Here is a 12,568-nt window from a genome sequence, read left to right as displayed (position 1 = left end):
GTAATATTAATTGATTAAGGTATGGTAGATCTCTTATATAACCTCTGGACACTCTTTATAGGACCTGATGCGTCTCTGCTTGGCACTCAGCATTAAGGAGATAAATTAGGGGTAAGGCCCTGCGATAGACTAGTTTCCTGTCCAGAGGGTGTACTTGTAGATCAAGCTGCCTCATGCTACAGAAGCTGGAGCTCGTGCTCCTATGAGCCATTCAGGCTCGTGCAAGGCTACTTACTATACTGTCCTATAGAAGCATGGGCCTCTGATTTCCTCTTTTTCGCCTGGCCCTTGTCTCTGCACTCTGTCCCCACTAACACAAAGTTCTAGGCCAGGGTTTTGTGTGGAGATTATTTATGTTAGCCTAACGTTGCCTCTCTGCCTGACAGGACAGACTCCCCTTTGGTCTCTCTCTCTGTTAACCCCCTGCTAGCTCTGGACCTCAATGCACCTTTTTTTCCAGCTCCCTGCTGAACGACATTACCGTCGCACTGCAAAAGGAATACACACACATTCACCTACACGTGCACACACACACACTTTATAAACGACAATATTGTCAGTATTCATGGAGGTTTGGCAAGGGGACCATTCAGTTATCGCTCCTGCCATTCACTCCACCTCGAATAGGCTAGGCTAGCAGCTCAAATGAAGCAGGCATGAGGCTTACGAACTTCTACCTCTAACCATTTCTGACAGCTACTGTAGATTATATTGGCTCTAGCCAAGACGCTAGCCGGCAGTTAGCAATTTAGCTACTATTCCCAAGTCTCAACCCTATCTCATTCATTGACCCTGTTAGCTAATAACATTAGCCTACTTTAGCCCATTCCCCTTCTCATGTTCTACTCTCCGGGTCACCAGAACAAAATAATCATTCTGTAGCTTTCTCATGCACGACTCCACCTAGCCCCCTGCAGCTGTTAGCCGTTAGCAGAGATTGGTGATGAACCTCAGTTAATGTCGTTAACCTTTGAGTTAGCCCCTGTGGCTAGCTGAGAGGAACGTTGGCCTTATAACAGCTAGCTAACTCCCTGGCCTTGCCCATTTCCTCCATGGTGTACACATACGCATGTACGCACACACACACACACACACACACACACACACACACACACACACACACACACACACACACACACACACACACACACACACACACACACGACACACACATGGCACACCCACACAGGCACAGGCACACAGCCCTCTCTCCACACATACCTCTCTACCAAACACCAATGTATGAAAACACCCTTTAAGTGATTCCATGCACACCCTGATCTCCTTGCCAGACATGGCGCTCAGCAGACCCACATGGAAGGCTGTTTAACGGTGCTGTAGAGCAGTGGAAATCGATACGCTACAGACCAATGCTGTAAGCATTATGAGCTAAAGAGGGAGGGCCACCATTGTGAATGTGTTATGATCGAGCTACCTACTGCGCCATAGCACCAACTGCACAAGCGGTGACTGTTTTATAATGCTCCAGGTAGAAGTTGCCCTTAGGCACAGATCTAGGAACAGTTTATCCTCCCCAATCCATTAAACGGGACAATGCAAAAACGGACAATAGATCAGTGTTCCTAGGGGCCACGGCATCCTACTCTGACTTAAGTGAACTCATGGAAAAAGTGACCCTCTCCTCCTTCCCAGGTCTGATGAGGAAGAGTGGTGCCCGCCCCTTCCAGACAGGACCTATCTGACCGAGGGTTGTGAGGATGGTCCTGCCCCTCCCCTCAGGTGTGGTGCCTCGTCCCCCACCACTTCCTACAGTCACCAGTCCACTGCTACTCTCACGCCATCGCCCCGAGAGGAGAGCCACCATCCACCCCATGACACAGCACACCTTCACCACCATGACGGGCAGCAGCTAGCACGGTATGACATGACACGACACAGCCTAACAAAACCAAACATAGTCAAATTCTAAAAGTCACATCATGTATGTACAAGTAGACACTGTAGCCATACTCTCTTGTTCAGATGAATGAGATGGTAATAACACAGATTAATAAAGCAATGAATGCTTTGGTATGGTAATTGCCCAATTTCATTAACAACAGATAGCACAATACTCATGATATTTGCAGTAAAATCTCTCCCTCAAATGAACAAAACAATAGTTCAGTTGTGTAACATAATAAAATGATGTAATTGCTTTGGCTAAGCACCCTCTCTTTCTTTGCCATTATACAGTAGGTTACCTTGTGGTCCCGTCCCAGTGCCCCAGGCGCCCAGCCCTCCCCTCACCCAGTCCAACCCTAACCTCTCAGCCCAGCAGCACAGTGAGGACTCCGAGGGGGGCACACCGCTCCGAAATGGCTTGAATCATCGCCGTGACTTCAGTGAGGGGGAAACGCTGAGTGCCGACAATGTCAGCTCCACCACACCTGGTCAGTGATGCTTACCGCTCTGCACAAACTCACACGAGTGAATGCACCACACACAGATGTGCTTATACGCATGGAAAGGGGACAGTGGGCAAACAAACCCATACAGATGCTGTATCCTAATTTAATCACCTGTTGTTGCAGAAATGTTCCTTCACACCAGGAAATGCAAACGTGTAGTGTATTCAAGGTTTAAAAAGGATTCTAAATTGAGCAATTTCCACTTTAAAATATCAGACTTGATTTGTCACAACGAAAAATGTATCAACCCGTGCTAAAAATGCTATAATCCACATAATAATTCACATTTCCAGTTGCTGCAAGATTATTTCCCTGGGTGAGATACTGGGTCAACTTAAGATACAGTATCTGTACTTACAGTCAGGGAAAAAAGTATTTGATCCCCTGCTGATTTTGTACGTTTGCCCACTGACAAAGAAATGATCAGTGTATAATTTTAATGGTAGGTTTATTTGAACAGTGAGAGACAGAATAACAACAAAAAAATCCAGAAAAACGCATGTCAAAAATGTTATAAATTGATTTGCATTTTAATGAGGGAAATAAGTATTTGACCCCTTTGCAAAACATGACTTAGTACTTGGTGGCAAAACCCTTGTTGGCAATCACAGAGGTCAGACGTTTCTTGTAGTTGGCCACCAGGTTTGCACACATCTCAGGAGGGATTTTGTCCCACTCCTCTTTGCAGATCTTCTCCAAGTCATTAAGGTTTCGAGGCTGACGTTTGGCAACTCGAACCTTCAGCTCCCTCCACAGATTTTCTATGGGATTAAGGTCTGGAGACTGGCTAGGCCATTCCAGGACCTTAATGTGCTTCTTCTTGAGCCACTCCTTTGTTGCCTTGGCCGTGTGTTTTGGGTCATTGTCATGCTGGAATACCCATCCACGACCCATTTTCAATGCCCTGGCTGAGGGAAGAAGGTTCTCACCCAAGATTTGACGGTACATGGCCCCGTCCATCGTCCCTTTGATGCTCTGACGTTGTCCTGTCCCCTTAGCAGAAAAACACCCCCAAAGCATAATGTTTCCACCTCCATGTTTGACGGTGGGGATGGTGTTCTTGGGGTCATAGGCAGCATTCCTCCTCCTCCAAACACAGCGAGGTGAGTTGATGCCAAAGAGCTCCATTTTGGGCTCATCTGACCACAACACTTTCACCCAGTTGTCCTCTGAGTCATTCAGACGTTCATTGGCAAACTTCAGATGGGCATGTATATGTGCTTTCTTGAGCCGGGGGACCTTGCGGGCGCTGCAGGATTTCAGTCCTTCACGGCGTAGTGCGTTACCAATTGTTTTCTTGGTGACTATTTATTTTTATTTATTTTTATTTATTTTTTATTTCACCTTTATTTAACCAGGTAGGCAAGTTGAGAACAAGTTCTCATTTACAATTGCGACCTGGCCAAGATAAAGCAAAGCAGTTCGACAACATACAACAACACAGAGTTACACATGGAGTAAAACAAACATACAGTCAATAATACAGTAGAAAAATACGTCTATATACAATGTGAGCAAATGAGGTGAGATAAGGGAGGTAAAGGCAAAAAAAGGCCATGGTGGCAAAGTAAATACAATATAGCAAGTAAAACACTGGAATGGTAGACTTGTAGTAGAAGAAAGTGCAAAGTAGAAATAGAAATAATAGGGTGCAAAGGAGCAAAATAAATTAAATAAATAAATACAATAGTGGAAGAGGTAGTTGTTTGGGCTAAATTATAGATGGGCTATGTACAGGTGCAGTGATCTGTGAGCTGCTCTGACAGCTGGTGCTTAAAGTTAGTGAGGGAGATAAGTGTTTGCAGTTTCAGAGACTTTTGTAGTTCGTTCCAGTCATTGGCAGCAGAGAACTGGAAGGAGAGACGGCCAAAGGAGGAATTGGCTTTGGGGTGACCAGAGAGATATACCTGCTGGAGCACGTGCTACAGGTGGGTGCTGCTATGGTGACCAGTGAGCGGAGATAAGGGGGGACTTTACCTAGCAGGGTCTTGTAGATGACCTGGAGCCAGTGGGTTTGGCGACGATTATGAAGCGAAGGCCAGCCAACGAGAGCTTACAGGTCGCAGTGGTAGGTAGTGTATGGGGCTTTGGTGACAAAACGGATGGCACTGTGATAGACTGCATCCAGTTTGTTGAGTAGGGTATTGGAGGCTATTTTGTAAATGACATTGCCGAAGTCGAGGATCGGTAGGATGGTCAGTTTTACGAGGGTATGTTTGGCATCATGAGTGAAGGATGCTTTGTTGCGAAATAGGAAGCCAGTTCTAGATTTAACTTTGGATTGGAGATGTTTGATGTGAGTCTGGAAGGATAGTTTACAGTCTAACCAGACACCTAGGTATTTGTAGTTGTCCACATATTCTAAGTCAGAACCGTCCAGAGTAGTGATGCTGGACAGGCGGGCAGGTGCAGGCAGCGATCGGTTGAAGAGCATGCATTTAGTTTTACTTGTATTTAGGAGCAGTTGGAGGCCACGGAAGGAGAGTTGTATGGCATTGAAGCTCGTCTGGATGGTTGTTAACACAGTGTCCAAAGAAGGGCCAGAAGTATACAGAATGGTGTCGCCTGCGTAGAGGTGGATCAGAGAATCACCAGCAGCGAGAGCAACATCATTGATGTATACAGAGAAAATTGTCGGCCCGAGAATTGAACCCTGTGGCACCCCCATAGAGACTGCCAGAGGTCCGGACAACAGGCCCTCGGATTTGACACACTGAACTCTATCAGAGAAGTAGTTGGTGAACCAGGCGATGCAATCGTTTGAGAAACCAAGGCTATTGAGTCTGCCGATGAGGATGTGGTGATTGACAGAGTCGAAAGCTTTGGCCAGGTCAATGAATACGGCAGCACAGTATTGTTTCTTATCGATGGCGGTTACGATATCGTTTAGGACCTTGAGCGTGGCTAAGGTGCACCCATGACCAGCTCTAAAACCAGATTGCATAGCGGAGACGGTGCGGTGGGATTCGAAATGGTCGGTAATCTGTTTGTTGACTTGGCTTTCAAAGACCTTAGAAAGGCAGGGTAGGATGGATATAGGTCTGTAGCAATTTGGGTCAAGAGTGTCCCCTCCTTTGAAGAGGGAGATGACAGCAGCTGCTTTCCAATCTATGGGAATCTCAGACGACGCGAAAGAGAGGTTGAACAGGCTAGTAATAGGGGTTGCAATAATTTCGGCAGATAATTTAAGAAAGGGTCCAGATTGTCTAGCCCGGCTGATTTGTAGGGGTCCAGATTTTGCAGCTCTTTCAGAACATCAGCTGAATGGATTTGGGAGAAGGAGAAATGGGGAAGGCTTGGGCGAGTAGCTGTGGGGGGTGCAGTGCTGTTGACTGCAGTAGGGGTAGCCAGGCGGAAAGCATGGCCAGCCGTAGAAAAATGCTTATTGAAATTCTCAATTATAGTGGGTTTATGGGTGGTGACAGAGTTTCCTATCCTCAGTGCAGTGGGCAGTTGGGAGTAGGTGTTCTTATTCTCCATGGACTTTACAATGTCCCAGAACTTTTTTGAATTTGTGTTGCAGGAATCAAATTTCTGCTTGAAAAAGCTAGCCTTGGCTTTTCTAACTGCCTGTGTATATTGGTTTCTAACTTCCCTGAAAAGTTGCATATCACGGGGGCTGTTCGATGCTAATGCAGAACGCCACAGGATGTTTTTGTGTTGGTTAAGGGCAGTCAGGTCTGGGGAGAACCAAGGGCTCTATCTGTTCCTGGTTCTAAATTTTTTGAATGGGGCATGCTTATTTAAGATTGTGAGGAAGGCATTTAAAAAAAATAACTAGGCATCCTCTACTGACAGGATGAGGTCAATATCCTTCCAGGATACCAGGGCCAGATCGATTAGAAAGGCTTGCTCGCTGAAATGTTTCAGGGAGCGTTTGACAGTGATGAGTGGAGGTCGTTTGACCGCTGACCCATTACGGATGCAGGCAATGAGGCAGTGATCGCTGAGCTCTTGGTTGAAAACAGCAGAGGTGTATTTAGAGGGCAAGTTGGTTAGGATGATATCTATGAGGGTGCCAGTGTTTACGGCTTTGGGGTGGTACCTGGTGGGTTCATTAATAATTTGTGTGAGATTTAGGGCATCAAGCTTGGATTGTAGGTTGGCTGGGGTGTTAAGCATGTCCCAGTTTAGGTCACCTAGTAGCACGAGCTCTGAAGATAGATGGGGGGCAATCAGTTCACATATGGTGTCCAGAGCATAGCTGGGGGCCGAGGGTGGTCTATAGCAGGCGGCAACGGTAAGAGACTTGTTTTTAGAGAGATGGATTTTTAAAAGTAGAAGTTCAAATTGTTTGGGAACAGACCTGGATAGTAGGACAGGTGGGACTATGGTCCCAGCTGCCTTGAGATCATTGACAAGATCCTCCTGTGTAGTTCTGGGCTGATTCCTCACCGTTCTCATGATCATTGCAACTCCACAAGGTGAGATCTTGCATGGAGCCCCAGGCTGAGGGAGATTGACAGTTCTTTTGTGTTTCTTCCATTTGTGAATAATCGCACCAACTGTTGTCACCTTCTCACCAAGCTGCTTGGCGATGGTCTTGTAGCCCATTCCAGCCTTGTGTAGGTCTACAATCTTGTCCCTGACATCCTTGGAGAGCTCTTTGGTCTTGGCCATGGTGGAGAGTTTGGAATCTGATTGATTGATTGCTTCTGTGGACAGGTGTCTTTTATACAGGTAACAAACTGAGATTAGGAGCACTCCCTTTAAGAGTGTGCTCCTAATCTCAGCTCGTTACCTGCATAAAAGACACCCGGGAGCCAGAAATCTTTCTGATTGAGAGGGGGTCAAATACTTATTTCCCTTATTAAAATGCAAATCAATTTATAACATTTTTGATATGTGTTTTTCTGGATTTCTTTGTTGTTATTCTGTCTCTCACTGTTCAAATAAACCTACCATTAAAATTATAGACTGATAGTTTCTTTGTCAGTGGTCAATCGTACAAAATCACCAGGGGATCAAATACTCGTTTCCCTCACTGTACATGCATGCACACACACATAACATTAACAGAAAATGATTTTAATTTATGTCCTGTATGTAATTCGTAATACCTAAACAAAGAGCTGGAATTACATAAGACATTGCAATGTTGTTATTTGCAATGTTGTCCATGTACAGTGCTTCAAAGGACCCATAACCCCATTATCTTATAGTAATTTTTTATTTCTCTCTGGCTGACGTACAGTAAGAGCTCTGCCATCCCCAGCAGACAACACACAAACTCCCCCTGGCCAGAAGTCGCGAGTGAAAAAGAAGACCTCCAAGGGCGGAGCTTACAGAAGAGAGGTGCTGAACCAAGGAGGTTAGTGTTTCAAGTGTAATTAACAATGCAGAAATAATAAAAGATAAATGGCTCAGTAGAATAGAAGTATAACACAGGAAGACACAATTTATAGTCCAATATTTACATGTATTGGGGAATGGGTGATTGGCAGGCAAGTGTTTAAATTGTGGAGTGTTTAACAATCAAAATAAGAGTCTGGCAGCAGCAGTTGTGATGTGTGTGTAGCATGAATGTACACTACCGGTCAAAAGTTTGGACACCTACTCATTCAAGGGTTGTTCTTTATTTTTACTATTTTCTACTTTGTAGAATAATAGTGAAGACTTCAAAACTATGAAATAACACATATGGAATCATGTAGTAATCAAAAAAGTGTTAAACAAATCAAAATATATTTTAGATTTTAGATTCTTCAAATTATCCACCCTTTGCCTTGATGACAGCTTTGCACACTCTTGGCATTCTCTCAACCAGCAATATGAGTTAGTCACATGGGATGCATTTAAATTAACCTCACTACAGTACGTTGGCCAACATCCATTGAAATTGCAGAGCGCCAAATTCAAAAACAGAAATACTCATTATAAAAATTTATAAAACATGCAAGTGTTATACATTGGTTTAAAGATTAACTTCTTGTTAATCCAACCATGGTGTCAGATTTCAAAAAGGCTTTACGGCGAAAGCATACCATGCGATTATCTGAGAACAGCGCCCAGCAGACAAATCATTACAAACAGTTACCAGCCAAGTAGAGGAGTTACACAAGTCAGAAATAGCAATAAAATGTATCACTTACCTTTGATCTGCATATGGTTGCACTCACAAGACTCCCATTTACTCAATAAATGTTCATTTGTTCGATAAAGTCCCTGTTTATATCCAAAAACCTTTTGTTGGTGCGTTTTGTTCAGTAATCCACAGGCTCAAACGCAGTCAAAACAAAACAGGCAGACGAAAATCAAAATAGTATCCGTGAAGTTCGTAGAAACATGTCAGACGATGTTTATAATCAATCCTCAGGTTGTTTTCAGCCTAAATAATCGATAATATTTCAACCAGACAATAACGTTGTCAATATAAAAGGTAAACAAGAAAGGCGCGCTCTCAGTCGTGCGCATGAAAAACCTCTAGGACACTGTACGGTCCACTCATTCAGAGTGGTCTTACTCTCTCATTTTTCAGAATACAAGCCTGAAACAATTTCTAAAGACTGTTGACATCTAGTGGAAGCCATAGGAAGTACAATTTGAGTCCTAAGTCAATGGATACTGTAATGGCATTCAATAGAAAACTACAAACATAAACAAATCCCACTTCCTAGATGGATTTTTCTCAGGTTTTTGCCTGCCAAATCAGTTCTGTTATACTCACAGACATGATTTCGTTTTGGAAACTTTAGAGTGTTTTCTATCCAAATCTACCAATTATATGCATATCCTAGCTTCTGGGCCTGAGTAGCAGGCAGTTTACTTTGGCCCACGCTTTTCATCCGGAAGTGAAAATAGTACCCTAGTGAAGTTAACAACTGTGCCTTGTTAAAAGTCAATTTCTTTCCTTCTTAATGCATTTCAGCCAATCAGTTGTGTTGTGACAAGGTAGGGGTGGTATACAGAAGATAGCCATATTTGGTAAAGACTAAGTCCATATTATGGCAAGAACAACACAAATAAGCAAATAGAAACAAAACTCCATCATTACTTTAATTCATGAAGGTCATTTAATGCGGAAAATTTCAAACACTTTGAACGTTTCAAGTGCAGTCGCATAAACCATCAAGCGCAATGATGAAACTGGCTCTCATGAAGACCGCTGCAGAGGATAAGTTCATTAGTTATCTGCACCTCAGATTGCAGCCACATAACAGACACATCTCAACAACAACTGTTCAGAGGAGACTGCGTGAATCAGGCCTTTATGGTTGAATTGCTGCAAAGAAACCACTACTAAAGGACACCAATAAGAAGAAGAGACTTGTTTGGGCCAAGAAACACGAGCAGTGGACATTAGACCGGTGGAAATCTGACCTTTGGTCTGATGAGTCCAAATTTGAGATTTTTGGTTCCAACCGCTGTGTCTATGTGAGACACAGAATAGGTGAACGGATTATCTCCGCATGTGTGGTTCCCACCGTGAAGCATGGAGGAGGTGTGGGGGTGCTTTGCTGGTGACACTGTCTGTGATTTATTTAGAATTCAAGGCACACTTAACCAGCTTGGCTAACACAGCATTCTGCAGCGATACGCCATCCCGGTTTGCGCTTAGTGGGACTATCATTTGTTTTTCAACAGGACAATGGTCCAAAACACACCTCCAGGCTCGGTAAGGGCTATTTGACCAAGGAGAGTGATGGAGTGCTGCATCAGATGACCTGGCCTCCACAATCACCCGACCTCAACCCAATTAAAATGGTTTGTGATGAGTTGGACCGCAGAGTAATAGAAAAGCAGCCAACAAGTGCTCAGCATATGTGGGAACTCCTTCAAGACTGTTAGAAAAGCATTCCTCATGAAGCTGGTTGAGAGAATGCCAAGAGTGTGCAAAGCTGTCATCAAGGCAAAAGGTGGCTACTTTGAAGAATCTAAAATCTAAAATATATTTTGATTTGTTTAACACTTTTTTTGGTTTCTACATGATTCCATATGTGTTATTTCATAGTTTTGATGTCTTCACTATTATTCTACAATGTAGAAAATAGTAAAAAATAAAGAAAAACCCTTGAATAAGTAGGTGTGTCCAAACTTTTGACTGGTACTGTATATATGTGTGTCTGTGTGGGTGTGTGCATGAGTGAGTGAGTTCATGTTTGCTAAGGTGCAGTGGTCAGTCCAGTTTAGTGTTCAGCAGTCTGATGGTTTGTAGATAGACACTGTCTGGTATCAGACCTCATGCTCCGATACCGTCTGCCCCACGGTAAGGGAGTGAACATCTCGTGGTTGGGGTGTGTGTGCATACGTGTTTGGACGAATGAACAAACAAATCAATGAATGTGTGTTGAGCATGTCTCTCTGTGTGTAAAGCCTACATAATGTATGTTTGCCTATATGCTTATATTTACTGTTCTTCCATTGCAGTGTAACCCTAACCCTGTTGTCCTTGTCTGTCTTCTCCTCCAGACCTCCCCCCTCCACCAGAGCCACCTCCAGAGAACGGAGCAGTTCGGGGCCCAGCAGGGACTGTAGAATGTGGCAACACGTCCCTGGACAGAGAGGGGGGCCCCGGGACCTTGTCCTCCATGGAGAGGAAAGAAGGAGAGCGGAGCACTCCCAACAGGAAGGGATCGGGACAGCGACGCCAAGACGGTGAGTGGTGCAGATACTGAAGTGTGGTGTTCACTCACATGCTTAGTCTCATATTCACAACACACACACAAGCACAGCCAGAGCCTTTGCAGTAGCCTATTAGCACTCGCACCCAAACACAGTCACTCATTCACCTGGAAAATACTCATTCACACAAATAATAATACATAAATCAATCATGCTCATGAACACATTCTCTCACACACACTAACATATGAATACATTTCAATTCACAAATCCATCCATTAAAAACTCACGACTTAGTATTCCCTCCATCCTACAAGATCCTCTTATCAGTAGAATATAGCCATTTCTCTTACTCTCCATTCCCAACATGTACATCTCTGATCCCTGACCCTAACTCTCCCCTCTCACCCAATTCCATCACCTCCACAGATGAGGACCTGATCCCATATGGCAAACCCAGCTACCTGGCGGGGCGGGGGGGTCATATGTCCAGCAACTGCTCCACCACAGGAAGCTCCTCATCGCGGGGCTCCACAGGGTCACGAGGGGGTCACTGCCCGGGCAGGAAACGCAACGAGGAGAGAAGGTGATACAAGGTTTCTGGTTCTTGGCAGCCACAATATCGCTGGTTTTCTCTTCTCTCTGGCATTTAGTTGAGCTATTCATATCAGGAAGGGGGGCAAGAAGAGACACTACGGTTAAGGTAATAGTGGTAGTAGAAGGGGACCATGGTGGGTTCTAGTTCTTGGGAGCTACAATGTCTACTGGTGTTCAGGAGTTATTTGGGGGCTGAGAAGAGAGATACTACAGATGAGGTGACCTAGGGTAATGTCATGTTTTGTGTTTTAGCTAAGACGGGGATAGGCAACTCTATTTTTTCTCTCTTTTTTTAGCTTTAATATTGTAAATAGATTGTGGTTTCTGTCAATGTAATTGTCCGCATCATTTCCAATCCCCCATATATATATATTTTTAAATATATTTTCCTTTATTATTTTCCCCTAACCCTATCATCCCTCACCTAATTGGAGTAAATTAATGGACAACAACACTTAGGCTTCTACTTCCAGCTTATACATACTATAGGCAACTCTTTGTCCACTGGTCTCTTTTAAAAAATTCACTAGTTAACGAGTGTCAGCTCAAGATCTTTCCCTGCAGCCACTGTATCTCACAGGGCCAAAAATGTTGCAGCTTTCATAGACCATGTACTATGAAAATACATACATCAATTCATTCAAGTGTGCCCCTTTACCCCGCATTGGTCTTTGTCAATAAAACAAAGTACAGATCAGTATCCAGCAAATGTATTCAGTTTCTGTACACAGTTCAGGGAATAGATAATATAACAGTTAAATTGTTTATGGTTCAGGGCTAGTGTCATACGTGTGTAAATAATCATTCACTAGCATGGAAATGCTGACATGAGGGATAACTGAGCAAAATGACAAGCCCTGTCAAGCGTACTGATATCTACTATTGCTCACAAATACTATATTTCTCTCTATAAAACACACACGCTCACAAATGATTTCTCTCGCCATAAAAAGATGTGCATGCACGCACACACACAAAACACAAAATCCCCTGCACAG

At 43.9% G+C, this 12,568-nt stretch overlaps 1 protein-coding gene across 4 annotated transcripts in view; it reads left to right on the top strand.

Annotated features, from left to right (window-relative positions):
* LOC106567652 (roundabout homolog 3) overlaps positions 1-12,568 on the top strand; it is a 300,880-nt gene that overhangs the window by 286,699 nt on the left and 1,613 nt on the right. For all 4 annotated transcript variants that reach the window (XM_014137191.2, XM_014137190.2, XM_014137193.2 and 1 more), the window contains 5 exons: positions 1,654-1,878; positions 2,197-2,393; positions 7,606-7,722; positions 10,821-11,006; positions 11,403-11,559. In XM_014137191.2, the coding sequence (XP_013992666.1) occupies positions 1,654-1,878; positions 2,197-2,393; positions 7,606-7,722; positions 10,821-11,006; positions 11,403-11,559 (882 nt within the window). The remainder of the gene's footprint in view (positions 1-1,653; positions 1,879-2,196; positions 2,394-7,605; positions 7,723-10,820; positions 11,007-11,402; positions 11,560-12,568) is intronic.

Source organism: Salmo salar, chromosome ssa13 (assembly GCF_905237065.1).
Source record: "Salmo salar chromosome ssa13, Ssal_v3.1, whole genome shotgun sequence".
In the NCBI taxonomy this organism is placed as follows: Eukaryota; Metazoa; Chordata; class Actinopteri; order Salmoniformes; family Salmonidae; genus Salmo; species Salmo salar.
This window is presented reverse-complemented; position numbering and strand designations above follow the sequence as displayed.